Source organism: Macrobrachium rosenbergii, chromosome 3 (genome assembly GCF_040412425.1).
Source record: "Macrobrachium rosenbergii isolate ZJJX-2024 chromosome 3, ASM4041242v1, whole genome shotgun sequence".
Classification (NCBI taxonomy): Eukaryota; Metazoa; Arthropoda; class Malacostraca; order Decapoda; family Palaemonidae; genus Macrobrachium; species Macrobrachium rosenbergii.
In genome coordinates, this window is record NC_089743.1 from 10563795 (window position 1) to 10583647 (window position 19853).

The 19853-nt window shown below is 43.9% G+C and overlaps 1 protein-coding gene across 2 annotated transcripts in view; it reads left to right on the top strand.

Moving 5' to 3' along the window:
* The first annotated feature begins 2017 nt into the window (after window positions 1–2017).
* Window positions 2018–19853, top strand: part of eIF3f1 (eukaryotic translation initiation factor 3 subunit f1) — a 61645-nt gene continuing 43809 nt past the window's right edge. For both annotated transcript variants that reach the window (XM_067127479.1, XM_067127488.1), the window contains exons 1-3: window positions 2018–2172; window positions 7941–8017; window positions 13253–13459. In XM_067127479.1, the coding sequence (XP_066983580.1) occupies window positions 2064–2172; window positions 7941–8017; window positions 13253–13459 (393 nt within the window). In that variant the 5' untranslated portion in view covers window positions 2018–2063. The remainder of the gene's footprint in view (window positions 2173–7940; window positions 8018–13252; window positions 13460–19853) is intronic.

Sequence of the window (19853 nt, forward strand, 5' to 3'; positions counted from 1 at the left end):
GGCAACATGTGCAATATAAACTACGATAAGTGCATATCTTTTACAAGGGAGAAATAGGGTATTTCAAATAAAAATGAGGGGAGCTACATTTCTTTCCCCTCTCAAGTCTTCGTACACGTCTTGAACAGCGCGATTTGGGCTTACACAATTACGCACTCAGTTACACTTACGTACGCACACTCGATCATATATACAATCTCAATTTCGAGTGGTTAATTTAACATCTTGATAAGATGAAAACCAATTCATTTTTCCAGTCCACCAATTATGAAGGGTAATGTCGTTAAATTGAATAAAGGATTTCCATCATTACACCTAGAGGCATCCAGACTCACATGACTGTTATCACAAGCCCTTGTGTGTAAATTATCCTCTGCTGCTTCAGTTATGGACGAATGACAATTCATTTTAGTTGCCGGAAAGTGAATTACTTTCCGGTAACTAAAATGAATTACTTTTAGCTAACACTTTCAAAACTGTGACTCAGTATCAAGGAAAATCTTCAGTCCTTTTTAAAAATAAACTTTAAAATTTCACTTTACATGGAAAGTTTCACAAAAGACTATGTAGGCGATGAGGTTAAAGCGGCAAGAGAATCCTCTTGGCAGTGTAGGGTCACAGGTCAACTTCTATGGCTGTTTCTCAATTAACTACCTGTAAATTACTATATCAAATTTATGACCCTAATTTGCAACTAAAAGAGGGAGTGATTGAAAGAGACCACGAATTAACCAGGTATAGCTAAAGTTCCAGCGAACTTAACACTGAATCATTCTAGGAGGGCATTGCAACACAGCCCATATTTAGATTGAAGCAGAGCCAGTTCTCCTCAAAGTTCAGATCCGTCTTCATTTTTAAACAGGTAAAGGGTGTGCAATGTGCACAAGTGAACTTGGGCCCGAGAGGCACAATACAGACAGCCATGTCTGGGAATGACTATAGGATTGTTTTTTTAGTGCCTGTCTACTGCCTCCCCATATAATGACACCTTTGATACAGCAGAAAACACAAGGGAATTAAGTTCGCAATGGACATGAGCCATCCGTAAGAAGCCAAAGCTTAAGAGGAGATATCTTAGATTCATTTCGTCCGAAGCTCGTAGCCAATTTAATCATTAAAGGAATTCACTGGAATATCAAAATTATTTGATGAATTTAAGCTTTAGTAAAAAAGAATGAGCAACGAATGTTTAAAAAAGCCGGAAAAAGACACCCACATAGTAAATTGTTAAAACCAGACAAAAGGCAAATTATAGCAGATGATTGTTAGATATATTGGGTCATCCAGAGGGATGAATAGAATGAAGGAAAAGTGGGGGAAGTGTATCTCAAATACAGGCAGCTCCAGGAGAAGAGCAATGCGGAAGTGTGAGCCGAAAAGTCAGTTCTCTCGGTTATTATAATTTAATCGTATATGGAACTTTGATTAGAATCAGCTGCTGTTCTTTTCATTATCAATCAGGCTTTGGTAGATTGTTACATAGACAAATGCAGCAATGACTGCTGTCTTTATCGTGACTGCAGAATGTATTAGCTTCTTCACGGTCACTGCCTATAAGTTTTCTTACCGGCATAGTGTCATGCAAGAAATTGTAATAATTAGAAATTGGTTGTATTGTTAATCAGAGTGGAGTTTTTTCATCTAACATTTTTTTTTATATATTTTACAAATTTTATTACTAGCTATAGACGAAATAACTACAAGGTAACGTTCCGTGGGTATGAAGTAAGAAAGTTTTCTGAACAAAATTCCAGCATCAAATATAACGAAAGCTCAGCCATTTCCAGCTGAAAGAGTGACATTTTCAATAAATTTTGTATTGTAAGCGATGTAAGATTGGTTACTTTCATTGCATTCAAAATACCGTGTCTTAATGTATAGAACACATCAAGTTGAGGAGAGCTAGAAAAAGAATGAAAGAAATTTATTTATTATTAAAATATATATCCTTATTTAGAAATTATAAATAAAAAAAGGCCTAAATTTTCTAAAATATTTTAAGACAACACGTGGACAGTTTAGAACGTACCCAGTTTAGTAGTCTCTTTCTTGATAGTGTAAACATGGCGTTGAATCTCGTGGCAAAGGTTCACCCTGTGGTGTTTTTCACCATTGTAGACTCTTATGAAAGACGAAATTTAGATGCACACCGTGTGATTGGAACATTATTGGGTAGCTATTAACATCCGAGTGTTTTTGTTTAAGTAGCTGTAAGCAGTGAAGCTCTAGCACGGCTTGTGTAAATCTGTTGGTTAGCTTTTTCTGAAACTTTGTTTTAGACAATCTGTGCTATGTAACAGGTTCTTAGGCGAGAATGGTCCCATTTGCATAACATAAACGTGCTTATCATTTTGCTTGCATTGATTAACGGTACTTGTTATCAGTGCTTGCACTGGGATAGGGTAAGTATTATGGGAAAAAGTTGAGGCTAAAGCAATGTGTACCGGTAGCATTTTCCCGAGATGTAACTGAGTACCTGGACCGTCCCCTGAAAAAAGTAGGATGCCATATCATAAAAACACCATAGAATTTTCTTCAAAGTAATCTTGGTATTACTAAGCAGTAGCTCCGCACGGACTGTATGGAATGGTTCCGTGAATACGAGAGATATTAGGGAGCCATATGCTCAAGAAGGAACTATACTAGGCTAACCTGACATACCCTAACCTAACCTAACGTAGTAGGTCGTGTTACTTAACCATGGGGATCCACCCCCCAGACCCCCCCCAGTGAAGGAACTCCACTTTTTACCTAAGTTCCCCTATAAACTGCGCATGCGCAGTGGCAAAAACATAATCAGTTCTGAGGTTAATTACAGTCGAGCAACCTAAAATAATGGTAAATTCTTGATAAGCAACCAAATTATTATAGAAAAACTCAATTTCAAAGGTTTCCCACACCCAAACTACTATATAGGTATTACTCTAACCTAACCTAACCTTACCTATCATAACCTAGGGCATGGCAAAAAAAACCAGGCTGGTGTAATACTAGCGTACATCTCGGGAATTTGCGTTCTGGTAGTGGTTTGCCACCTAGCCTAGGTATCCCAGATCTGGAAATTGCAGCAGTTCTTGACTGATGTCCAAGCAAACTCGCTAGGGAAAATTTGGTTAAATTTTACAAGTTGCCTATAATAGAGTTTAGCATGGAAATTTTGTTTATCAAGCAGTCTTCATGTGATTTTTTATGTAAACAGCATTTTGGTATTTTGCAGAGTAGGGAGACACGGCTACTTTTTGGTAATTTCGCCCCCTAGCAAAGACGGTAGAACTATAGTATAACTCTGCATGCCTTATTACCTTGTAAATTGAGTTTTTCTACAGCATTTTGGTTTCTTAACAAGAATTTACCGTTATTTTTGGGCGGTCGACTGATATGTTATTGTATGCTGGCCATCCTGAAATACCATCGCACATGGGCAGTGTTATAGGGAAACTTTTGATAAAAAAGTGGAGTTTCCTTCACCGGGGGTCTGCCCAGCTCAGTAACACGGCCCACTAGGTTAGGTGAGGTTAGGGTAGGTTAGGTTAGGTTAGCATAATTCCTTTTATAATAGGTTTCCTTAGCCAATCCCTTCTTGAACATATGGCACCCATAATATGCCTTACGTATGCACGGAACCATTCCAGGGTGGCCATCATAACAGTAACATGTCCATTCTCTCTCCCTGTGTTTTACCCCCATCGAAAACCCCGTTCCCTAAGGGTCTCTATATTTACTGCCAATAAACACCACCACCTCCTTTATCAGCAACACTAAAAGTATAGAAAAACTCAATTTCCAAGGTAATAAGCCGTGCAGAGTTGTTCTATTTATCACCAAAACTTCCATAGGATAAAAGTTACTCTACTTGCTCTAAACCACCTGAAAAGCAACTTACCTGGTAATTTCCATAAATTTACTGATCAACAAGTTTTTAACTGAAAAATAATATTTTCTGAGTACCCAGTTGATGTGAATGGTGTCACACAGCAAGGCTCTCCCATAGTTCTTGAAGTGACCATCATGTGTTGTTCCGACTGCCATGAATTCAGGTCACAGATAATTTAAACACAGCCAGTCATGTGCCCAGTTGACCTAGGTCACGCCCTAGGCCTACTGATTGTTTGTTCCAACATGATATACAAACCGTCAGTCCTTTACATTAGGAATTACTTTCAACGAAGCTGGAAACCGCTGTTGAACTTTCAGACAAGGTGGTTAGGCAGTTAACTACTGTCTGGGAGGCGGGGGCCCCGCCTGCCCAGATGTAAACATTCCAATTTGCTTTCAGCCATCGTGTAATGCAGACGTGTTTTTCGCTCTCTGCCCTGACTGCCGTTGAGCTGTTTTCCTGGTGGGATCTTTTCTTTTTTCCTTGCTTTGATTGTTTTGTGTGTTTGTTTTCATTATGCAAGCTCACGAAGGAAATAAACCTTGTAAGCTCACATTCCCCCAGCCTGTGTCCTGGGGTTGGCGGGAAGAAGTGTAGTAGCTTTAGGTCAAATATTGATGTGGACCCGCACGCCCTTTGCTCCTCTTGTATGGGGTGTGTGTGTGTGTTCATGAGTATCTGATTGTGCTGAGTGTTGCTCCAGGTTGGCTGAGCAATGGGTGAAGTTTGAGGGGAGGAAATGGTACTGGAGGAAGCCTTTCAAGGTTGCCTGAGGGTTATACACCCCCGATGACTCCCTTGGTGGCTAACCCTTTTGGGATCGTTTCTTTCTCCTGACAAACTTCCCTTCTGGCTGCCTCTCCTTTGGGAGAGGACTCCCCTTCATCTTCTTTGCTCACTTCATTGGACGTGGAATGATGGCGGGGGGTTGGATGATCAGAACGACCTCTTATCGGGGGCCCCTCTTCTCCCCAGGTGAGAATTTTTCCCCCCGGAGCGAGTGGAGACTCCCTCCATTGAATCAAACCGTTGACCCCGGGGTCTAGTGTTTTGGGAGCCACAGGCATGCAAACCTTGGTCTGCACACCCATTGCCATTCCTAAGAAGTCCGCTTTGAAGGCTGGCATTGTGTTGGGAGCTTGTTTATGAGCTTCTCTGAGTACCCAGGCCTCTACGGAGACTCAGGTATCCCAAACAGTACCGGAGAGTCCCCTCACCATACTGATTCGGGCACAGGATGGGAGAATGAGCCAAGACATGCAGGTGTCTTGTCTGCCTGCTGGCACTGCCTCTAGTGCCAAGCCAGGTTCCCAGGTAGGTGCTTTGGTCTCTCGAGTCCAAGCATCTGGTGAGACAGAAAGGAGGTTCCCTGTACAGTCTTCTCACGAGGTTTCGGCCTCGAAGAAGGCTGGGGCCCATCAAGGGGACAGCGCAAGTTCTTGCCAGCCAGCCACGCGTTCAACTACACCCAGTCCCTGATAATGTTCACGTAATCAGCCTGGCTCAGTTGAGTCAAGCACTCAGCTCTGCTTGCGTGAACCACTACGCTATCTTTGGGACAGTGCTTTGCCGAAACGAAAGCACTCTCTGGGACCCAGGTTGCTGTCATCACCGAGGGTTGATGACCACTCTAGGCCTGCTCCTCCTGCTGATTCTGCCAACAGGACCAGCGTGGGTGCCCGATCCTCCTCGCCTATTCCCTCAACCTCTTGGCATTTCCCTGGGATGAGTGAGTCAAACAGGAGGAACTCTGGAGACTCCTCTCCCCAGAGTTTGACTACAAAGGCATATGTTCCTGGCTCAGTCCACGGATCGACTAGGTCGTATACCCGTGTAGTGCAGGAAGGATCCAAGGGTTCTGCCAAGGTTCTCCCTCCAGCCAGGATAGTAGAACGGGAGGGCCGCACCCTGGAAGGACTCGAGGGTCCTCTCCCCCAGAATGCAGACACCCCCGAAATACAGAGGACTTTTGGAGTGGTCATTGCACTGATCCGTCAGCACAGCGACCTTGGCGAAGGGACCGCTGCCTCATCTGTGGATTGTCCTTCGTGCCTTGAATCCTTCTGGGGTCCGAAAAAGGAACCCAAGGTTTCGGTGGGGTTGCCGTGGTCCATGCTTGCTGAGGGAGTTCTCGATCAGGTGAATATTCTTGTTTCTGGGCAAGATAATTCACTTTGTTTGAACTGTTCGGATAAGCTGCTTCCTCCTCCTCCTCTGCCTCGACAAAAATGCTTCTATACGCCCTCGGAGAGGACATTGCCAACCAAGCAGGTTGACCCAGACCTGGTGCGTCGAGGTCCAGGTCTCTTGCTGCAGCAGCTTACTGTGGAAGGAATCTCCCTCTTGCAGCAAGAAGCAGTGACCCTGGAAGCCACCACTATGGCAATTCTTCATCTTCAGGCAGTCTTCTGTCTGGATCAACCTCATTCTGTTTCTGCTGAGCTCGATGTAAATATCAGGTATTTGCAGCAGCTATGCTCATTATTTTCCAGTTGTATAAGTGGATTTCGGTGAAGTGTTATCTCTTAGTTGTTCCGATACGGTATATGAGCCGTCAGTCCACATTAGGAATTATTTTCAGCAAAGCTGGAAACGGCCGTCGAACAAGGCAGTTAGGCAGTTAACTACTGTCCAGGAGGCGGGAGAACCTCCTGCCCGGATGTAAATTTCCAATTTTGCTTTCGGCCGTCGTGCGCTGCAGACGTGTTTCTCGCTCTCTGCCCTGACTGCTGTTGAGCAGTTTTCCCATTTGGATCTTTCTTGTTTTGTTTTTTACAATGAATGTTGATAAGCCCCGTAAGCTCTCCTTTCCCCAGCATGTATGTCCTGGGGTAGGAAGGAAGAAGTTCAGTGGCAAATGCTTGCATATTGATATGGACCCACACTCCCTTTGCTCCACCTGCAGAGGGCGTGTGTGTTCTCGTAACTCTCCTTGCTCGGAGTGTTGTTCCTGTTCTGCCGAGCAACAGGTGAAGTTTGAGTGGAGTAGACAGTACCGAAGGAAGCCTACCAAGACGTCATTGGAGGGTTATACGCCCCCAATGACTCCCTTGGTGGCTAACCCGTCAGGATTGTTTCTCCCTCCCGGCAAGCTTCCCCTTCTTCCTGCCTCTCCTTCGGATGAGGACTCCCCCTCACCTTCTTCACTCGCTTTGTTGGGTGTGGAAGGCCGCGGGGGAACGGAAGATCAGGACATCCTCTCTTGCGCCTCTCCTTGCTCTTGGGGGGGGGGGATTTTTTTCCCCGGAACGAGTAGAGGCTTCCTCTTTTGACCCGACTTTGCTTTCAGGTTTGGCGGTGGAGGCTTCACTTGGTGGGCAGGTTACTGACCTCACATCTACCTGGCTGCACCTCGGTCTACCTGGCGGCCCATCATTGGAGGGCCCGATCTCTCATCTGTCCGGCGCTCCTGTCGACCCATGCAGTTGCCACTTCCACCACGTCAACCGTCACTGTGATGTCATTTGCCAAGCTGCCTGTGACATGCCTCACACCTGGGCACCCAGGTATCAGCCGCACCTGCCTCGTTCCATGCCGTGCCGCTGCCTCCTGGTTTTCTGGCCCCGTTATCTCTGCTTCCTTTGTTGTTTCAAATGCTAATGAGTTCAGAGATTTACTCAGAGTCCTCCCTCCAAGAGTAATAAGTCTCCCATATGTAAAGACCGAAGGTTTGTATTGGTGTAGGAACAAATGACACATTTTTAAAGTAATTTGTATTTTCCCAAACATACAAATTTGAGGTCTTTACACAAAGTGCCCACCTCTTAGCACCCCTCATTCTCTTACGTGGGCCAAAAGGTAAACTGCGTAGAATTGAGTGTACACTGACTTGATGGGCATTGCTTCCACTCTTACCAACAGCAGCTATTACCATAACCACTTTACAAAAGTTTATCGGCTGATTTTCTAGCTTGTTGAAAGTTAATTCCATATGTAAAGACCTCAGGTTTGCATATTAGGAAAAATACAAATTACTTTAAAAATTTGCCATATTTGCAATTCATTCTTTGTTGTTTGCTCAGTTAATCTGTTGCCGTATTTAATTATATTTACTCATTTGCAGGCACAATTGGTGTGGAGAAGGGAACAATTGAGATCACGAACTGCTTTTGTGTTCCTCACAATGAATCAAAAGAAGAGGTAGGTTATATATTTATTACAAGATAGCCTCAAATTTAATGACTTGTCATTGAAACCATTTCATCACAAGTTGATTTTTCCAAAACTTAACCCTCTTGAATTAGTGTCTTTGAACTTGTGTCAAGGCCAGAGAGTACCCAAGGGATTGATACTTTCACTCCTTAAGAATACAGCATCTCACTGTAAATTCAAAAGAAACTTAGACTTGTAGACATTTCTGAATGAACCTTCCTTTTTATATAAGTAACTCACCAAGTAATTACATAGCTATCAATTTCTATTAACCAGCAGCTAAAATATGAAAATTTGTGGTAGTGATTCTTTTGTTTTGTTTTTGGTTTAAGTAACTAGCCCTGCCATTTTCGGGAAAGAAGAGGAACAACACAGCAATAAGGATCAATTTATTTCTGCAGGCCTTCGACAAAGGTTGTAAGCAGCAACATTAATTTTGGACTTTCGTAGGCTTTACAGGTTATTTTCCATGAAGTAATGGCGAAGTATTTTCGATTTTCGGGGTTGCATTTCGGCATTTATTTAGTCAGGTTGACTTGATTAAGACAGTTTACAGAATTTTGACTTTTTCCCTTTTGAGACTTAATTTTTTTAACTTGCTTTTGACAATGTCCGACACAAGTATTGCTAGCACTTGATATTACAACAAAGACTGCAATACGAGATTGAATTTTGTGAAATATGATTTGCATACTGTGTGTTCTAGTTGCAGGGGTCAAGTGTGCTCTATAGCTCTGACTTGTGCTAAATGTGTTGACTGGGACCCTAGACAGTGGAAAATTTTAACTTCTCACCTTTCCAAGTTTGGAAAGAGACAGGATAAGGAAAGCTAATGCTAGGAATGATAAGTCTTTAGCTAGTCAGGATTCTTTGAAGTCTTCCAATGATGTTCCTGTGATATCTGTCATGTCTCCAAATCCCAGTTCTTCAGCTATACCACATATACCCATTCCCAGCTCTCATACTTCCGACCCCAATGCCGTTGACATCCTTCAAGTGAAATTTGATCGTAAGTTTGAGTTATTAATGCATTCTATGTCTCAGTTGGGTGATAAAGTTTGTGAACTTATAAACCATGAACGGAGTGTTCACATTGAAGTGTTAGCGGAGAGCTTGCTGTCCCTCCCGCCGACTCTCCTAGGCAAAGTTCCCTTACACACACTCCTGCATCTGGTAGAAGTCATACCGGAGATCCTCTTGTTCTCAGACGCCTCGTGCAAGGGTTGGGAAGCTGATTTGAAAGGTCTTATAACATCTGGAGTGTGGACTCCACAAGAGAGGCAGCTTCACATCAATGTTCTGGAGCTCAAGGCTACCTTCCTAGCTCTTCAGCAGTTTCAGGAGTGGGTGATGGGGCACTCCACGGTGCTCATGTCAGACAACACCACAGTGGTGGCCTGTGTAAACAAGCGGGGGGGGCGGGGCTGGTGTCACGCCAACTGCACACTCTGACGGCACTCCTTCATCAGTTGGTGAGAGATTATTCAGCGGATCTCTGCCAGGTATATCCCAGACAGGAGGAACGTAGTGGTGGACTATCTGAGTCATCAGAGTCAGGTCATAGGGACAGAGTGGTCTCTGCACCAGGACTTGCAAACAGGCTCTTTCATCTGTGGGGAAGACCCTCAAGAGACCTGTTCACAATGAGGTTCAACAGAAAACTAGAGGTCTTCTGTTCCGTGGTTCCAGATCCATTTGCAGTGGTGGAGGACGCCCTGCAACACTCTTGGGCCCTTCTGGAGGTCTTTGCCTTTCCTCCATTTTGCCTAATCAGTCAAGTTCTGAACAGGGTAATGGCTTTCTCAGAACCTCAGAATGACCCTAGTTGCTCCCATGTGGCCCCATGCAGAATGGTTCCTCGATCTCGTAACCCTGCTGTCAGAAGCTCCAAGAGAGATTCTTCCATGGCTCTACCTTCTGTATCAACCCCACTTTCAGAGATTCCACCACTCAGTAGAGTCCCTATCTCTTCACGGCTGGAGGCTATCCAGTATTTCCTCCAAACAAGTTGCAGAGCAGCATCAGTGATGTCTAGCTATCTCAGAAGATCTTCCTCAGCCAAATACCAAGGCCAGTGGGCCGTTTATTGTGGTTGGTGTTGTCAATCAGAGCTTCTGTTCAGCAGGTAGCAGACTTCCTCAATTTTCTCCGGCAAGAGAAACAACTTCCTGTGTCTACCATCAAGGGCTACAAAGCTTCCTTGAGTGCAGTTTTACAAATGGAGGATGTCGATCGTTCTTCTTCGTGGGAGATCTTAATGCTTCTCAAGAGATTTGAGCAGTCTTGTCCTCCAAAAGAGCTTAGACCACCCGGTTGGGACTTGACTTAGGTACTGGGCAGCCTCACCCGTGCCCCGTTTGATCCTCTGTGTTGTGCGTCAGATAGGGACCTGACTCTCGACGGTTTTCCTGCTGGCTCTGGCCTCCTCGAAGCGAGTTGGTGAACTCCACGGCCCATCCTGTGTTGTCAAGCATACGAGGGGTTGGACATCTGTAGCCTTCGAATTTGTCCTGGAATTCGTGGCTAAGATCCAAAACCTCCCTTGTCATGATGATAGATTTGATTCCTTCTCAATTCTGTCTCTTAATGACTTTGTTGATGATGATCCAGACAAATTGCTCCTTTGCCCTGTCAGAGCACTACGCTGCTACCTGGAAAGGACTCTCCATCTCTGACTGGGTTGCTGAAGACTTTTCCTTAGCACTGGCCTGAACAAGAAAGAAGTGTCCAAGAATACGATCTCCTTTTGGCTGCAAGAGACTATCTGACAAGCCTATGGTTTGATTTCATGCTCCAATCCTAACACTGTGCATGTAAAAGCACATAATGTTAGAGGGCTAGGCACTTCTTTGGCATTTAAAAAGAACTTGTCTGTACAAAGGAATTTGAAGGTTGGCACATGGCTTCGTCAGACTACCTTCACTTCCTTCTGTCTGTGGGACGTTGCCCACAGGTCCTTGGACACTTTTTCCTTGGGTCTGTTGGTGGCTGCTCAACAGGTTGTTTAACTCATCCAGTGCCCTAGCAGGACAGTTTGTATATTACCTAAGATGATGGTATGAAAGTGAGAATGAATGGGATGGCTGGTCTCTTTCAGTTTCCTTTCTTATCCTCTCTACCCAGTGGGCGAAGAAATCATTCCATCATGTGCTGGATCGGGTCTGATATGATACAGGTGAGACTGTGGCCTTTTTGTTTAAGTTTTGCGTATTCCTACATGAATATAAAACTTTGGCAAAAACAAGTCCCTCCTCTCTCTAGCAAGGGGGGAGAGGGTTGATAGCAAACTATTGGTGGCCACAAAGGTTTGTTATATACAGATGTAGCTCTTTAACTCCCTCCTACATTGTCTCATCACATTGTACAGAATCCCAGAAGTCTGACTGCTAAATAATCACTTATTTATTATGTCAGAGGCTTTGATTCCCTTCCATAGGATTCTATAAGCCAGGAAGAGTTACCAGGTGTGCTGAACCTCCAGTTGGTTCCAGACTTTCTTTCCTCCCTCCAAAAGTGAGTCTATCTGTAAGTTAAGACCCAGGTTTGTTCCTTTGTTCCACATATGAACAAATTACAACTTTATTAATCAATTTGTTTTTTTCATAGCTAACAAACCTGCGGTCTTAACTTATATGGCCCACCTCTAGCCACCTCTCAATCAAGTTTCCTGGGATGGAAGAAACTGAGGCATCATTTCTTAGGTACATACGTGAAGGAACTTGACGGTTTCCTTCTAGGCCTATCAGCCTACCTCGTTGCCACCAATTCCTTGTTTGTTATTTTTACCAGTTTCCAGCTGGCACTAGAAAAATTATCCATAAGTTAAGACCGCAGGGTTTTTGCTATGGAAAATACAAATTGATTAATAAATTTGTCATTTTTTGTCTACCCTTGTCAACCAAGCAGCATGTAAAAGCAGTGCTTTTATCATTCCCTTGGACAATCTGGAAGGGTATGCATTTTCATCCTACTCTGTAGTCAGGCCAGTGTTAGACTGCGGCAGTCCAGCACTGTCCACTTAACCCTCAGCCCTACTTTCACTACAACAAATTTGGTTCCCTCTGGTGGACCTAACAAAAACATTCCCAGACTGGAAGAATCTCAATCAGATTCACTTTAGTGAATATGAAGAATTTCAGCCTTTGAATCTTCATGCATGGAGGCTATTCACAAGCGCCTCATCAAGAAGTTTTTTGCACTGGGCTACCAGAGTTATCTCCAGTCCTTGCAAACACTCTATAGCCATGCTGTAGCAGGGCAAGATGAGAATGGAATAACAAGTAAGCACGAAGGATGGTTGACCTCAAAACCAGGCTTGAAAGACAGTGACAGTCAGTATTGTCCATTCTGTGTGTGAGATGCTTGCTGGTAGACAGGGTGCAACTGACTCATTAGTCTAGCAAAGGCAAAGACTGCTGCAAATGCTGCTCTTCAGGGTAAGAGGCCTCACAAGAGCATCCTTTATGGGTTTGCTACTCAGGCAGTCGTAAAGTGATGAGCTTTAGTTTCAAACCAGTAAAATTTCTGAAAGAAAATTATTTTAGGACACACTTATCACTTTACAATGTTGTACCCTCCAAAACCCACAGAGCGTGCAGTGTGGTCATTCTAAACTTAGAATGACTATTTTCTACTAGTGGAGGGACTGGATGTGGAGGCAGCAAGCTCGAATCATCACTTTAAGGATCATATAAAGTGATGGGTTTATTAAAGAAAAAATTTGTGTGAAAGATTGTATTTTTGTTTATTAATTTTGAATTAGAATTGACTATGTTACTCATATTGCATATTTTTTTTTATTAATTTTGAATTAGAATTGACTATATTACTCATAATGTGTATGTTATTATTATTATTATTATTATTATTGTTATTATTATTATTATTATTATTATTATTATTATTATTATTATTATTATTATTATTAAGTGATAAACAAGCAAAATCGTGCTTTTTGTAATTTTATCAGACTGTCTCTCTGCTCTCTCTCTGTACACAACTTCATTAGTCTCTCTCTCTCTCTCTCTCTCTCTCTCTCTCTCTCTCTCTCTCTCTCTCTCATTGTATTAATAACTTTACTAATAATTCCAGATCTTTCAAGTTTTACAGGCATTCATCAACATATTGTACCATAAGTGAATATTTTGAAAATTGTCCTTCAGACCTTTGATTCACTTTAGCTAATTTTGATTATGGGTAAAACTAACATCTTTCCATTTTCAGGTTGCTGTGGAACTGGATTTTGCCAAAGACATGTACGAGCTTCATCGCAAGGTTAACCCTAATGAGGTGATTGTAGGATGGTGGGCAACTGGCCACGAGATCACCGATCATTCTCTGCTCATTCATGACTATTACTCACGTGTCACTAACAATCCCATACATCTCACTGTAGATACAACACTTCATGGAGGGAGAATGAATATCAAGGTGAGGTCATTAATTCTAGGCCTGTTTTTATGTTTAGCAATTTATTTGTGTATATTTGTGTAAATTAAAAGAAAATAAAAAAAAGCCCAAGTAAAAATGGCAAGAAGTATAGAAAGTCTATAAGTTCAGGTTTTTTTCTTTTTGTTTTTTTTAACAAATGTCTTACAGTCAAAGACAGATGTTCTGTGTTTTTATGGAAATATAAGTCATAGCCTTTTACATAGGAGCATCCTCAGTGCAAGGTGGAGCAGTTGTTGACCTTGGTAACCAGGTTGTTAACTTGTGGTTATTGGGAGGCGAGTTTTGGAATACCCCTCACTTACCTTACCTTGCATCACTAGTCACTTTTTTTTTTTTTGGCTAACGTGAGGAGTGGATGTCTCGCTAGGTTCTCTCTTTTCCTGCTGTCATTGAATGTTGCTTAGTTGGGTTAATTTCCTTCACTATTTCTTATTGCTAATTGTTTCTTCTTTTGTAAAGGATGTTGGTATTCTTATGGTCATTTCTTGTCTTCCTTAACAGTTGACTCACAGGTACTTTTACTTTTGTTGGGGGAAGGCAGGCACTTTTTCTTTCACCTGCAAGGAGTGGGTGCAGTTTGGAGCATTTGCTAGTCTTGTTAGTTAGGAACTCACCCTTGGTGACTGCTGAGTACTTTTGGTTTCCTCCTCTCCCTTCCTCTTTTGTTATTCTGCTATCTACTGGGAGTGCTTCTTCCCCAAGGGGCATAGTACTTGAGTGGTGAAGGAACCCTGTCACCTACCCTTTGTGGAGATGACACTTCTGTTGGGTCTGGTTCCCCTAGTCAGACCTTGTCCCTAGCACCAGCTTCGCCCTCTTACTCAGCTGACCTGTTCCAGTTACTAAGGAAGTGTCTTCACTAGATTGCTTGGGGAAGATTTGGCCTATGTTAAACATGCCTGGGAGCCTATCTTTAGCAGCTTTTTTGGACAATCTGCCTGCTCCTGCTGCTGTATCTGCAGCTGCTGCTTTGGCTTCCATGAAGAGGGGGTGTTCCTATATCAGTAATCCTTCTAGTAGTAGCAGAATCTACTCCCCTGCCCCTCTGGTTGCTGCTTCTATTATTATACTTTCAGTACCAAGTTACTAAAAGCAGGAGCATGATGGCCTTTCTCTTTTGCTATCAGGGGTTCATGAGGGTAGTCCCTTGCTGAGGAACAGGTTGGTGTTGGACCCTCCACTACTCTGAGTAGTGTGGAGGCAGCATGTAAGGCAAGAACAGATTCCTTGGGCTCTGATCAACTACGTGGTTTCCTTCAAAGGCACCAGAAGCTAAACCCCTTGAGTGTGGCTTAGCCTTTGATGTCTATAGTGTTGTGAGAAAGCCTGCTCCTCCCAAACTAAGACAAGGAGCCCAATCTTCTTCCTCTAAGAAGAGAGGGGATCCCTCCTAGCCCTTTTGTCTTCCTCCCTTAAGTACAGCTAGGAAGGGAGGAAAGGGGAAGAAGAAGGGAGGGGGTTGTTGAAGGTGGTGATTTCCTTTCTCTGCTGTCATGAGTAAGGGTTGTCTCTTTTGCCACTGGGCAATGTTGCAGTAAGGAGACAGAACCTTTGGTAGCATCAGTCCTTTGGGACAGATGCAGGATATTGTTTAAGAACTGTTGTCCTCCCATCTCAAACACTGATACTGTTCAACCCATACCCTCTGTCAGCAGCTGTGGAGGAGGTTGATGAGTAATCTGCTGTTGCAAAATGAGTTTGTCCTTCATACTCATTTCAAGATAGAAACAGCGCATTCAGTACTGAAGTTCATCAGAGAGGGAGGTTCCAGGCTCTGCCTGCTCACTTGGTGTGCGGCCTGTACTGCTTGTCATCCAAACATAGTAGAACCAACATTACCCCACATTCTGTGTTTGGTCTTTGCACTGTTCATACATCCAGGGTTTGCACAGCAATCTGCTTACCTGTAAAGCCATGCTTCCCTTGTCTTTACAGGCAGGAGGAATACTCAACCTCTTCTCCCTGTGTTGGGCAAATGCAGTGGCTCTTCACCCAAGTCTCTCAGGAAGCATGCATGGTTGAGTCTTGTTTGGTGTGTCTACAGTCCCCTGTCTGTACATATAGACAGGGTTTGCATGTGATAGGCCTCTTATTACATTGCTTACTGGTTCTGGGAAGATCTGTTTGTATACAATAGTTATACAATAGTTTTGCTCCGTGGTCTGCTAGTGGTTTATCACAGAGTTGGAGTTACTTTTATGTGGTAGCACTATACCTGCTCTCCTGTGGCCTCTATTAGTTAAGTTTTACATGAGCAACATACCAAGTAGTTACATAGCTATAGTTTCTAACTCGCGCAGCAGCTTTTATTTAAAAAACCACGGTAGCGCTGTGATTGTTTAGTCTAGATGACAGACACTGCCCACTATCGGGGAACACCGGAACAACTTGGCAGCCATTGACAGTTCTTTTCTGCTGCCCATGGTGTAAACATCATGCCATTTGCAGCAGCTTTTGTGGGATTTTGCAGTTGTTATTTCATATTATTGGTGAAGTACAGTTGTTTTGTTGTGGTTTGCGCAGACTATAGAGTCTTTTGTAAGGATTTGGACCAATTTTCAACAAATTAGTCGGATTCTAGTGGCTCTAGTGTCTGCTATTGTAGCTGTGTAGGCTGTAAGGGTAGGTTAATCAAAGCCTGCTACGATTCTCATACGATCTGGACTAAATGTGGGGGCCAAGATTGCAGTATGGATAATACTTGTGTTGAGTGTGCAATGTGGGATAGTAATCAATGGAAAGTTTTGAGCTCTCATTTAGACAGGTTAGAGATAGATAGGAAGAGGAAGGCGGCTTCTAGAGCCGAGAAACGCTCTCTTAGCTTAAGGCTACACCTAGGTCTATCTTAGAGGTTAGCCCTATTACCCTCCCTTTGTCTCCTATTCCTACTTTCTCTCCTAATACTGGCCCTCTTACTGAACTTCTTTCTACTCCTGTGCCTGGCTCCTTTACCTCTGATCCTAATACCATCACCAGTATCGAAGCTAGGTCTGATAAGAAGCTTAATTTAGTGGTAAGTACTGTTGGTGAGTTGGGGCTTCAATTCAAGTGATTATGAAAAAAGTGTTCACGGAAAAAGTGCAAAGTGATAGTGCAGTGCAAGTGGAGGAGGTGGCTACTCGTCCCATCGGTGCTACTAGACCAATGTCACTGACCTGCTCCCCTAACCCTGGGAGAAGACACCGAAAGTCTAAGGGAGGCCAATGGAGTTTGCCCACAGACAGTTACCCCCTCAACCACTTCTGTTGTACAGCCCAGGTATCGGTAGACAGCCACTAGAAAGGCTTGTCCTGAAGCTCATCCGACGATGGCAGTGAGAACAGGAAGCGCCGTAGATGTTACCTGGATTCTTACCATCCTTTTAAGCGCTCTTCTGCAAGCCTCAGTCAGAGTCCCGATCTGATGGCGAGTCCAGTGCCTGTTAAGAAGTACAAGCATTCTCTTTGCAGTCCCAGGCCTTAGTGCAGTTACTCAGTGAACCCTTATGTGTCTGCTTTGGTCTGCGAGTGCCCACACCTGTCCACTTCAGTCTGGGAGCACCCACATCTGAGCGCTTGGGACAGTCAGGAGAATGTCTCACCTGTCTGCTCGACTTTTGTCCATGAATGCCCACACTTGGCTCCCAAGCGCCCGAATTCCAGATATTTTGTACTGCTTTCCGAGCAACCGGCGCTAGCTACAGAGCACCTGGCGCCCATCTCCTGCACCCGGTTGTCCATCATCTGCTTCATCTTCCCAGAGACTGTGGTCTCCTCCGCCTCCTCCAGTCAGACCCCCTGCTTCATTTTCTTCGTCTGTGGACCCGGTTGAACCTGCTCTGGCTCCAATTAAACATCATTTTGTGCAAATTATGGACCTTCTGAAGAAAGCTCCTCCTGCTCCTAAGCCTGGTCAGGATGACTGCCCATCCCCGATTTCTTTGGAGGAAGAGGTCAAAACAGAACTTGCAGCTTCTTCAGCATTTGCTGCCTTATTGAGATATTTAATGGTGAACTTTATTTAATGGTGAACTTTCCTTCGTGTTTCATCCCAGCTGCCCCATCTTCGCCAGCCTCAACATTCGTAATGAGGAACCAGACAGATGACAGTACATGTCTCCCCAAGATGGTTTTTTCCTCTGTTTCTAGGAAGTCAAGATTGGCTTTCCACCAAAAGAGACCAGGGGAAAGTGTCTTTCGCTCTTCCTCCTCCCCCTTTAGCAACATTCCTTTCGTGGAGGAAGAACTAGAACATCTTTCAGGGCCCGTCCAACGGTCCGTTTTGCATCCAGGAACGCTAGAAAGACTTTTGCAAAGTCAGTGCAGAAAAAGTGAGTCAGAAGTCTTTTATGTACCAGTAGGAGCCAGACTTCTGGAGTTTTGGGAGAAGTGGCTGATAAAGAGGAGTGGAGCTTTGGATTTTCAAGGTTCTGAAGGAGGGCTATGTCATTCTATTCTTAGAAACCCCACCATTGGTCACTTCTCCCATAGAATTGACTGCATACTCAGTAGGCTCCGAGAGACATTCGGCCCTTCTGGAGGAAGTCTCTTCCCTTATACAGAAAAGAGCCATAGAGGAGGTTCAGAACACTGACTTGGAGGGATTTTACGATTGTCTCATCGTGGTTCCCAAAACATCAGGGGGTTGGAGACCAGTCCTCGATGTAAGCGCCCACAATCATTTCATCTTGAAGACAAAATTCAAGATGGAGACAAGCCAGTCGGTCCTTACTTTTCACTAGGGCAATTGGATGGTAACCCTAGATATGCAAGATGCGTACCTTCATATTCCAATTCATCCAGTATCCAGAAAATATCTAAGGTTTGCCTTTCAAGACAAAGTATACCAGTTTCAGGCCTTTTGCTTTGGACTTTATACAGCTCTGTAAGTGTTCTCTTGAGTTCTTGCTCCTCTTTCGAAAAGGCTCCACTTAGTAGGGATCAACATGAGTCTCTACCTAGATGACTGGGTACTTCGATCCCTGTCAAAAAACAAGTGCATGGAAAAAAGTTAAGTATATCTTAGTTTAACCAGACCACTGAGCTGATTAACAGCTCTCCTAGGGCTGGCCCAAAGGATTAGATTTATTTTACGTGGCTAAAAACCAACTGGTTACCTAGGAATGGGACCTACAGCTTATTGTGGAATCCGAACCACATTATGACAAGGAATGAATTTCTATCACCAGAAATAAATTCCTCTAATTATTCACTGGCTGGTAGGAGAGTCGAACACTGGGTCAACAGCGTGCTAGCCGAGAGCTACCCACCCCTCCAATGAAGAACTACAAGTGCATGAAGGACACACACAAGACCATTCTTGTGACTCAGGAGCTGGGCCTTCTTTTAAACCTTCAGAAGTCCCAGTTAATCCCTTCACAAGAAATCCTCTATCTGGGAATGATTCTGAATTCTCAGGTTTTTCGGGCTTCTCCGCCCCACAAGAGGATATCCAACTGCCTTCAGACAGTCACAAAATTTCTAGTCCTTTCATCTTGTTCAGCTCAGCAATGGATGAACCTTTTGGGAACTCTGGTTTGAGCTTCAGACCGTCGCTCGATGGGCCGGAGTTCAATCCCACCGACCGGCTGATGAAGAGTTAGAGGAATTTATTTCTGGTGATAGAAATTCATTTCTCGCTATAATGTGGTTCGGATTCCACTATAAGCTGTAGGTCCCATTGCTAAGTAACCAATTGGTTCTTAGCCATGTAAAATAAGTCTAATCCTTCGGGCCAGCCCTAGGAGAGCTGTTAATCAGCTCAGTGGTCTGGTAAAACTAAGGTATACTTTTATAGAAAGCCTCATCAAACCAGACAGGTTACATATGAAAGTTCTCCAGTTTTACCTGAAGGCCAACTGGAACAAAAAAACACAGTCGGACAGTCACATCTTCCCGATCACCCCAGAGATAAAATCAGACCTGCAGTGTTGGCTGTTAGAAAAAAGACTGTCAGATGGGAAGTCCCTTTATCCGCTGAACCCAGACCTGAACTTTAATCCGATGCCTCGGACATAGCATGGGGAGCCTTACTAGAGTATCAAGAATTCTCCAGGATGTGGACTCCAGTTCAACAAAACTCACATATCAATGTAAGAGAATTGAAGGCAGTTCAGCTAGGCCTTCAGAGTTTTGCCTCCCCAGTCTGCAACAAGACGGTGGTGGTTCACGCAGACAACACCACAGCCTTAGCTTATATTTGAAAGCAAGGCGGGACCCATTCCTTCTCTTTATGGCAAGCAGTGAGAGACTTACTGCTCTGGGCAGACAGAAACCGAGTGACTCTGGTCACTCAGTTCATCCAGGGGAGACTAAATGTGATGGCAGACGAGCTGAGCCATCAAAAGCAGGTCCCCCCCCACCGAATGAACCCTGGATCCCTTAGTTTGTCGAGA